Raw genomic sequence first — 10,501 nt, 5'->3', positions numbered from 1 at the left:
GGCCAGGAGATCCTAGGGACATGAACCCCAGGGACAAACCCCAAATTGTGCCCGATTCTCATTTTTATCTTTCTTCTTTTGGCCACAGGGTCCTTCTTTCATTGCCTGAGAGACATCATGGCATAGCAAGAGAAGGTAATCAAGGAACAGGTAGGCCTCAGGCTGGGAGGAGTGGCAGTGTGGGCTCCAGAGCAATCAGACTGAGCTCTATTCCTGGTTCTGTCACTTCACCAGCCATATGAACTTGGGAATATTTCAAGTTCTTCATCTGCCAAGTGTTGGATAAACCCTGTCCTGCAGGAGTGCTAGAACATATGTAACGTATGTGAAGTATCTCGCACAGTGACTGGCAAATACTGGGTCTTTAATAAATGGTAGTTATTATTATGCTTGTTTTCACACCAGAAGAAACTTCCCTCATCTTTGGGAATTTTTTTTGTTTTTGTTCAGGAGATTTCAGAGACTGTAGTACTCTAGGACAAAGAAAACCACGTCGGCCTAACTGCTGCTTAGCAAGTAACACTAAGTGAAATTTCCCCATTATAGAGTATGTTCTTTAATTTGGATGCAGGGATTTCACCGGGATTCAACCCAAAGCTTGTATAATTTGTCAAGCACCAAGAATTCCCCTCCCTCCCAACTGCCCTCCCAACAAAAACAATGGTATTTTCATTTGCCTCACCACCACCCAAAATCTAGTCCTATTTTGACATTTTGTCAAGTTACATTCAACATAACCTATTTAGCAGAGTAGGGTCTGGTTCCCCCAGGTCAAAGAGTGCCAGCACAGCGCTTCTTGGCATCCTGCTAAGGGAATATCACCCTTATCTCTGAGAAATTCCCAAAGACAATGTTCATAAACACTGTGCACACCAAACTTACCCACACCTGCACAAAAGCACCAACCACCTTCTAGTCCTTCCCCAGTTGGTGATGCTCTGTGGTTTACCTACAATCTCAAAGTAACTGTTAAGGACAGTGTCTCACTCCAGAGTTGTCTCTCAACCCTGAGGCCCCCCATCCGAAGGTCTGGCCCCTGCTCACGACAATCACAGCCCCACCTAGCCCAGCAAGCAGCTCACTTAAAATTACTTTGCGGAGGGGCGCCTGGGTGGCGCAGTCGGTTAAGCGTCCGACTTCAGCCAGGTCACGATCTCGCGGTCCGTGAGTTCGAGCCCCGCCTCAGGCTCTGGGCTGATGGCTCGGAGCCTGGAGCCTGTTTCCGATTCTGTGTCTCCCTCTCTCTCTGCCCCTCCCCCATTCATGCTCTGTCTCTCTCTGTCCCAAAAATAAATAAAAAAACGTTGAAAAAATTAAAAAAAAAAATTACTTTGCGGCAAGGAATCTCCAAAGCCCCAGACCCCAAAGTGTCCTGGCTCAGAGAATTTACACTTTAGTACTTTCACCTGACCCCCTTCCTCATTGTTTTTTTTTTTTAACTTGTCTTTTACGTGTTAGAATTCATCACACCATCTTCCTTATATAGTAGCTGCCGTTAAAAATCTGTGCCAGGTGCAGGGTCTTCTTTATCGTCAGCATCATCGCTACTAATATATAACCTTCCAAAGAGCAGACACTCAATTAATGGTGAGAATAAACTGGGCACTGAGTGAGGAACGTAATTTATTAATTTTCTCCGAACTCTTCAATAAATTAAGGACATTGAGGTATATATCCTTAAATTTCACAAAGAGACAGACAAAAATAAGACAAACCAAGATGTAACTACATTTTACTTTGTTTCTATTTTAAAACTAGAGCTATATTTTTGCTGGTTCTTTCCTATTTCTGAAAAAAATCCCCATTCCAAAGCCATATTATCTTGTTCTGGAACTCGAAGAAGACACAAGGATTTTCAAGCTACATTACACAATACCAAAACTCTTACTCTTAAATCTTATTCTTAAACCTTACTCTTAAACCTGATAAACGGCAATATGCGATCCATGTCATTTATAAACTTGGATTCTGAATCTTATTAGATTCTTCTGAAACATTCTTTTTAAAGGAACATTTGTAAGCTACTCAATGCACAACAGGAAAACAAAGAAGATATATTGTGGTCTCTCCAACCCCACCTTAACCTCTCACTACTTAAAAGGTTGGCAGACCTCATCAAACACAAAGCGAGGAATCTGCCTCAGCCCTCTCTAAGGAGGAGCAGAGCGGCCAGATGCGGCCCGGGAACGAGCACTAGCTTTGGCAGTAGAGGCTGCGCCGGCTGCGGCTTGGACTCGGGCTCTCTCTTCCTCATCTTGCAGAGCCTCTGCATAATGGTACGGGAAGGCACTGGGGACGGTGTCGTGGACCTTGGCCAAAAACTCGAGGATCTTCATCTTGCTGGTTTCAGCATGGGCTCTCTGGCCCCACAGGAACTCATAGCGTGGAGGATTGCTGTCGGGCACCTGGCGGTACTCCAGGTACTTTTCCTGCACCAAATCTTGGGTGATGAGCTTCCTGGGATCCCCGAAGACTGAATGCTTCCTTCCATCATAGACGCCCAAGATATTCAGGAATTCCCAGACGTCTTCTTCAGAGGCTTGATTGCCACTCAAGAAGATGACACCCAAGAGAGGAACGAGCAGCCCGCTCTTAGGTAAGCCAGCGCCAATGCTCACACTGCCGTCATCCGTGGTATCTAGGATGCTGACGAGGGTGTAGGCGAGACCGTTGGGCTTGACTTCCTTTAACTTGAGGCCAAACACCAGCTCCAAGTGCTCAGAAGCTCTCTTGAGGATCTCAGGGAAGTGCTCCTTAAACCTTCTGGTGACAATCTTCAGCATACTTGCCCTCATAATGGGCTCTTTCATGTTATGCTTCTCTAGCAGGAATTCCATCAGCATGCCCACCTTCCTGGTTAGAGGATCGTTTTGAGCTTTCTCAGCAGAAGTTGAGGCCTGGGACGAATTTTTACTTTCCTTAACCTGGCTCTTGGCACCTGCCTTAGATCTTCGCCGTGAAACACGCCCAGCAGGCTTGGTGGTGGCTTGGCCTTTCTGAGGCTCCTGGGAAGTGCCAGCAGCAGGGGAGCTCAGGGGAGCAGCCCCAGAAACAGGGGAGGAGGTGGACTCTTCACCCTCTGTTGCGGCAGCCTGAGCACCCGCGAGACCCTGCGATCCACTTCGGGCCTGGCGGCGTTTCTCGCGGGCACGGAGCTTACTCTTATGGCCCCGCGGCATGGCTGGCTCAGGGACAGCAGGCAGTGTGGGCAGGAGCTACCGACACCTGGAGCAGGGAAGATGAGAGTGTGAGCCCCTCAGCAGGGAGAGGCCACCTCTGCAGGTTTTCTGAGAGGCACGGCTCTGGGACCCCCCCAGGGCTCTTGCACTCGGTCAGCCTGTCCCCTGTGAACCCAGTGGAGGAAGCCAGATTAAGTGAGCCCCAGGTTCCAGCTTGCCAGCCCCGCCTGTGGCTCACTGAGGTGACAAGTGGGACTGGTAGCATGTACCTTCTCTGTGTTCAAGGATAATCTATGATTATCACATCAACTCTTGGTAGGGCCCGGGACCTCTTTCCTGTGCTTCCATAAAATTGACATGTCGAAGCTCCCTGGGACCCACAAGCAGGAACTGAGAAGTGCTGACAGCACTGTGGGGCCCTCTCGGTGCGGGACTTGTTGGTCCTCAGTCCTCACTCAGTCCTCATCTTTTCTACGCCTAGAGTTTGGGACCCTCCCTTCTACTGACAGGTGTTGCACCCTCAACACAGGATCTCACCTCCCTTAGACTTGATGCAAAGAAATGAGGAGGAGTCTCAGCCTAATAATCCAGCTTTGGGCCTTCAGGGGCTGAGCATGGGGACTTGGAAAGATTCTGTTCCCCCTACTCGGTGGAGGGCAGTGGTGGTGGTAGCTACAGCTGTTGTTCATGGTCCTCACTTTGCCTCTTGGGAGGATCTGGGACTCCCCCTCTCATGACCTGAGGAATTCTCCTCATAATAAAGTCCACAACTCACTGAGACCCAGTGGCAGAAGTGAGGGGTGGCCGTATTTGGCCACGGTGCCCACAGTCTCTAGAGGCTGAAAGCTATAGCAGGTGGGCTGAGGCCCTATTATGTGTAGTCCTCACTTTTTACTCAAAAGATGGCCTGGGATTCTTCCTGCTACTGACCCATCAGATCAATCTTCTCACTCCCCTGTTATCTCTGAGTGGGACCTGATGGGCACCTCTAATGAACAACTATTCCTGGAGACTCCTGGGACTGACGAGAAGGGGTGGAGTTGCACACAGTCCTCAAGGCCCTCTCCGTGAGTCCTGGTGAAACCTGGAGATCCTTCCTTTGTTGACCTGAGCTCCCTCAGGTGGTATTAAGATTCTTGCCACCCTGAAAACCCCAGGATGAAAGAAACAGTGAAGGGGCGCCTGGGTGGCGCAGTCGGTTAAGCGTCCGACTTCAGCCAGGTCACGATCTCGCGGTCCGTGAGTTCGAGCCCCGCGTCAGGCTCTGGGCTGATGGCTCGGAGCCTGGAGCCTGTTTCCGATTCTGTGTCTCCCTCTCTCTCTGCCCCTCCCCCGTTCATGCTCTGTCTCTCTCTGTCCCAAAAATAAATAAAAAAAAAACGTTGAAAAAAAAAAAAAATTTAGGGGCGCCTGGGTGGCGCAGTCGGTTAAGCGTCCGACTTCAGCCAGGTCACGATCTCGCGGTCCGTGAGTTCGAGCCCCGCGTCAGGCTCTGGGCTGATGGCTCGGAGCCTGGAGCCTGTTTCCGATTCTGTGTCTCCCTCTCTCTCTGCCCCTCCCCCGTTCATGCTCTGTCTCTCTCTGTCCCAAAAATAAAAAATAAAAAAAAAAAAAAAAAAATAAAAAAAAAAAAAAGAAACAGTGAGCCACTTCCAGTCACCCTATCCATGGACTCCCTGGATTGGTAGCAGGGGTTAGATTCCACGGACTTCGCCCTTCTGACATCACTGACCTCTTTAGTCTTAATTTGGACACAGGATCTAGGTTCCTCCCTCAGCCCACCTGGGTCTTCTAGGTTTGGACCAAGGCCCTTATCTCCCTGAGGCTTATGATGTGGAAGTGAGGGCTGACGCATCTGGCTACCTCTACCTGAGGTTTCCCAGGGCTGGAAGGGGGCAGAACTTCGTGGGCCCCAGAGCTTTGGGTGGGTGCTCATCTCAGTCATCCATCAGTGCCTTCATCCTCACCTCAGGAAGGACCTGGAAATCTTTTGTGTCTTGGCTTAAGGACTATCCCATCATTCTAAGGCCCCTGCCTCCCTGAGACCCCCTAGACAGAAGTAAAGTTTCCTGATCTAGCTACAGCTGTGTGTGGACTTCCAAGGCTGACAGGAAGGGATTCTGTTGCCCTCAGTGCTGTGGTGTAGGTGGTCCCCTCAATTCTTAGGTCTTTTCCTTGGGTCCTGGCAGTACCTGAAAATCTTCTATACACTGACTTGATGCTTCCCCCACCGATAAGATTCCTCACTTTCCTGAGATTCCCTGGAAGAAGTGAGTGACACTTATCATGTCACTAGGTCTGAGTCTCCCAGGTCTGAGAAGGCTCTATGTGGTTCACCTTTTTCTGGGAACGGTCCGCTCATCTGTAATCAGTGTCACTACCTTGACTCCTATTAGGAACCAGGTCTCCTTCCTTTGCTGAATGGGGCCTCTCCAATTAGACCAAACGTTTCCTTAAAGGAAATGAGGGGGTACTTCAGCCAGAGAGGTCTAAACCGGGCTTCCTGAGGCTGACTGCACAGGTGGAATTTCTGTGGCCTCCTCTGTTCTGGGGTAGTTGTCTCATTTCTACAGGATTTGTACCCTGACATACGGCATGACACGGGACTCCTCTTCCTCTGCTAAACTGGGCAGCCAACCCTTAAACTATGGCTCACGCCTGAGACATGCTTCAGAGGAGACTGTGCCTTTGTGTAACCGGCTCACCAGGAAGCAAACATTTAAAAAGTACAAATGACATCACAAGGGCACTAACAATAACAACAAAAACAATAAATATACCAGTAAAAGATGGAGTCTTTTGGGATTCCTCCCTCTATGTGAGTCTACAAGCCTCAAAGCAAAGGCCTCACGTCCGTGAGTAGCTACAAGAAAAGTTAGTGTGCTGCACATCTGGGTGCCTTATCTGGACACTTCCATATCTGAGAGTGGGGGTGCAGTTCTGTGCATTTCCCTATTTTTTAAAAAAATATTTATTTTTGAGCCACAGAAACAGAGCGCGGGAGCTGGGGAGGGGCAGAAAGAGAGGGAGGGAGAGAATCCCCAGCGGGCTCCACGCTGTCAGCTGCGGAGCCGGATGCGGGGCTCGAACTCACCAGCCATGAGATCGTGACCTGAACAGAAATCAAGCGTCAGCCGCTCACCCAACTGAGGCATGCAGGCGCGCCCGCGGTTCCGTGTTTTGAGGACAGGTCCCCTCGTTCGTACGGGCGGTCCTACCCTCACTCCTTTTAGGGCCAAGCCTCCTCCCTCCGCCAACCGGGCCGCCTTCCTTAGGGAAGGCCTTTCCCTCCCTGAGCCACCCCCTAGGCAAAACCGGGGGATTCTCTTAGCCGAGCTACTCTAGGGCATTCCAAAACTGCCAGCAGGAGTGGGGGTCTGCGCAGTCACCCGGAGGGGCGTACCCTCATGAGTTCCAAGGGTCCCGCCTTGTCCCCTGCGAGGTCCCAGACCACCCCCTTTGCCTAAAGAAGTCGTTCCCTTTAGACAAAGGCCCTCCCGTCCCTGAGGCCGTCCCGGTGGCTACGAGGACCAAGGCTACGGGACTGCTAGGCCTCACATTCCGCCGGGACCGCCCGGAGCCGGGGCCAAACGGGCCCATGGCGGGGAGGGGTCCCCTCGGTCACGGGGGCGCGGGGAGTCGTCTCCTCGGGTCCCACTCGGCGTCCTCACCTCGCTTTCAGCCCGGTCCCGGGAAACCGGCCGCCGCCGAACAAACGCCGCGCGCCCTGCGCCTTGAGGTCCGGGCCCGAAAGGAAGTCGGCGCAGCCGCATCCGGCCCTCGGCGGCGGCCGCCCGGGGTCTCCGAGGGCCGAAAGCAGGGGTGGGGCGCTCTAGGACCCCGCCGCCGAGAACTCGGTGGTCCCCGCGCGTCCTGGCCCAGGGTCCTCCCCACGTGCGTCAGGGCCTGGGGCTCCGCCCCCTGCCGGCCTCCAAAGCTCCACTCTCCTGACCTGCCAGAGGGGAATCTCTGGTCCCGCGGCGCGTGGCTACCCCTTCCTGGGCTGCACAAGCCTGGCGAGAGGCGCGGCGCTCTACGAGCCTCCTTCTTTCGGGAGAGATTCACTTGCATTCAAGGGCCACACCCTGACTCCACTTACGACCTGTGAGACAAGGCTATTCCTTCCCTGAGACTCACGAGGTAGAATGAGGCGACTCCTCAGTTGGGAGCTCTTCTGGGTTCCCCAGTGCTAAGAAAGGCGCGGGACTCTATTTAGCCCCCTCTGCTTTGGGGGTCCCCTCAGAACACTCATGGTGTTCACATGAATTCTTGTTACGGTCCAGGTCCCTCTCTCTGCAACAGCGAGGCATCTTCCATTAAATGGAAGCCCTCACCTCCCTGAGACCTTCAAGGCTGAAATCAGACTGACCTCTGTGCCCGGGGCTTCCCAGGGTCTGCATCAGAGGAGATATTTGGGGCCTCTGTTTGTGCGGTGGGTGCTGCTCTTAGTCCACATTTGGGTCCTCACCTTGATGGAAGACCCATCCAGGTAACTTCACTCTCTGCTTTCCTGTAGCTGCTCATGTTACATCAAGGTCCTCCTTTCCGGAGAATTCCAAGTTGGAAGTGAGGGTGATCCTGGCCTGAGCATGGTCCTTCAGTGCCTCCAAGAACAGACAGTAGGGATGCGATGCTAACCACTTCTGGCTGGGGTCTCTCGTCATTTCTCATTCATGGTCCTCACAATATCTTTCAGAGACTGGGATTCTTTCCACTGAGCTCAAGTCACCATCTTTAAGTCTTTGGATGACCCCAATATGTTGGGAGAGCTGTTTCTTCAGTACTCATTCATGGGGGTTCTCATCTTTGCCTGTCTCTTAATTAAAGGCTTCCTGGGAAACGACATGTACCTGTAAACACTTGACTAGTTTCTCTATTGCAAATCTTGCAGAACATGAGCCTGGGTCCCAAGAGTGCTGCAAGATAAGGAAAGTGCAGCATACATCAGGGAGCCCAGGACAGGTGTATGCTGAGGAAAGAAAAAAAAACCACCGCTGATATATTCCTTCTCTTCCCCAACCACACTTAGGGTGGCTCTAAAAGATTTACTTTTTACAGAGAAGGATGGAACCAGATGATCTTGTGAGCCCCTGATCTTTTGAGGATATCTGATTTTTCACAGGTAGATGATCATATTGTCACGGTCTCCTTTATTCATATCTCTTATTTATTTTGATATTCTTATTGCTCTGGTTATGTATTACAATCCAGTATTTTGGTCACAGCGTTTTTCTTTTCCTCACTTGAGAAACATTTTGGAGTTGAAGAAAGTGAAGTCAGTGATCCAGGGCCGGCCTCAGGCTGGGAGAAGCGGAAAAGTGTGAGCTCTGGACAAATTCAGACCAAGGGTCTAGTCCTAGCCCCATCACTTATTAGCTCTGTGAATCAGGTGCATCATGAAGTTCTGTGAGCCTCAGGCCCTGCGTCTGTGAAGCGGGTTTGTTAAATCCTGTCTCACAGGCTGGTGGAACATGGTTAATGTATGCAAAGTCCCTGGAAAGATGCCCGGAATGCATTGAGACTTTACACAATGCCTGTTATTACAATGATTCGGATTATTTTGACCCCAGAGGATACCACCCCCACCCTGATGGAATATTTGTTTTAGTCTAGGAGATATCAGAGAATATATGCCTTTTAGGTCATGGAACACTAAATCAGTTCAAAATGCTGCTTCTAAAGACACTTTAAGTAAATCCCCCCCCCCCAATAAATCATATTTCATATGTGGGGGAATCTTTTCTAGTTGAATGCAACTCAAATTTCTAGAATTGGATTCAAAGACTAATTCCTTCCTCTCAGCTGCCCATTTACCCAGCCACCCCGATCTTCATGAATTTCACCATCACCTAAAATCCATACCTCCCTTCAAGTTTGCAGAATTAGAAGCAAAATAAAAACAAAACAAAACCAAAAACACTGAATTTGAGTGCTTTTAATAAAATGGGCTCTGACTCCCCAACTTACAGCAAAGAGTGCCCGCCCATTGGCTTCTGAGTTTCCAACCTCAAAAGAGCACCACCCTTATGTCTCAGAAACTCCCTGAAGATGATTTACATAAAACACCTGGTTTGTGCTCTATTCACCTGCACTGGGGTCAGAAGCACCGACACATTCCATCCCTGCCTGGGGTGGAGATCCCCTCTGGTTTACTCACAATCCCAAAGGAACTGCTAAAGGGTTTTCCATTCCAGACTTAAATCTCTCCACTTGGAGCCCCATCACCTGGCTCCTGTTCCCCAGTTACACAGCCGCATTTAGCCCACCGTACAGCTATAACTTCAAATTACTTCCCATCATAGGGCTTTTAGCTGCCCAAAGTCCAAAGCTGCCTTGGCTCAGGGCATTTTACACTAGTACTCTTCATCTGGAGCCCCTCCCTCCTTTCTACCCTTTATTTTTACTAGTCCTTTCCATCTTAGGAAATAACTCACCACCTACTTTCTATGAGAGCTGCTCTTAGACTCCACAGTTTTAGAGGCATGGGTTGGGTCTATTTTTCTTATCATCCCCGGTACTAGCCAGGAGCCTTCCAAAGAGCAGGTGCTAAATTAACATTTGAGCAATTAAAGAGCAAGTGTGCAAGTCAAATTTTTTATGATTTAATTTCATTTTGACTAAGCTAAGCAAATCCAGGTACATATACTTCAATTTTATAAAGACTAAGAGGAAGAAAACAAACCAAGAAGCGACTACATTTCACTTTTTTTTTTTTTTCTGGATCTCATGATCACACAGACTTTACTGTGGAGTAGTTTCCTTTTTCACAAAAAAATCCATACTCCAACATCACGGCACCTAGTTCTATGTGACAAGAAATGTTTCAAGGGTTTCAATTTGTTTTACAAAATACCCAAATTCTTATTTTTCAACCTGATAAACTCCAATAAATGTATGATCCATGTCATTCACAAACTTGGATTCTGAAGCTAAATAAAACTTTAACTGAAAGGAAAGACATTTGAAACTAGGAAGAAAAAGCTAAATCTCCAATTTAAACAAAATGTACAAAAACACAAATGTATTACGCTGTGTTCTCATGAGCCGCACCAGGGCCCTCCGCTAGTTACAAGATCAACTGCTTTCCTTAACCACGAATAATCTGCCTCAGCCGTCCCTAGGGAGGAGAGTAGCTGCTGGACATGGCCCGGGAACGTGCACTGGCCTTGGCAGTGGAGGCCGCCCTGGCTGCGGCTCGGGCTCTCTCTTCCTCATCTCGCAGCCTCTTCCTAATGGCATGGGAAGGCCGTGATGTTGGCAAAAATGCCAACACTTTTTTGTTTTGTTTTTACTTTCCTTTTTTATTTCTTTAATTTATCCAA

General features: G+C 49.6%; 1 protein-coding gene across 1 annotated transcript; it reads right to left on the bottom strand.

The window, feature by feature from the left end:
* Positions 1–1,603: 1,603 nt before the first annotated feature.
* LOC131502684 (melanoma-associated antigen B1-like) lies at positions 1,604–6,959 on the bottom strand. The gene is made up of 2 exons (XM_058713577.1): positions 6,851–6,959; positions 1,604–3,225 (listed from the first exon to the last, which is right to left on the bottom strand). The coding sequence occupies exon 2, from the start codon at positions 3,177–3,179 to the stop codon at positions 2,151–2,153; it is 1,029 nt and encodes a 342-aa protein (XP_058569560.1). The 5' UTR covers positions 3,180–3,225; positions 6,851–6,959; the 3' UTR covers positions 1,604–2,150.
* Positions 6,960–10,501: the final 3,542 nt, after the last annotated feature.

The sequence above is a fragment of the Neofelis nebulosa genome, chromosome X, assembly GCF_028018385.1.
Source record: "Neofelis nebulosa isolate mNeoNeb1 chromosome X, mNeoNeb1.pri, whole genome shotgun sequence".
Classification (NCBI taxonomy): Eukaryota; Metazoa; Chordata; class Mammalia; order Carnivora; family Felidae; genus Neofelis; species Neofelis nebulosa.
This window is presented reverse-complemented; position numbering and strand designations above follow the sequence as displayed.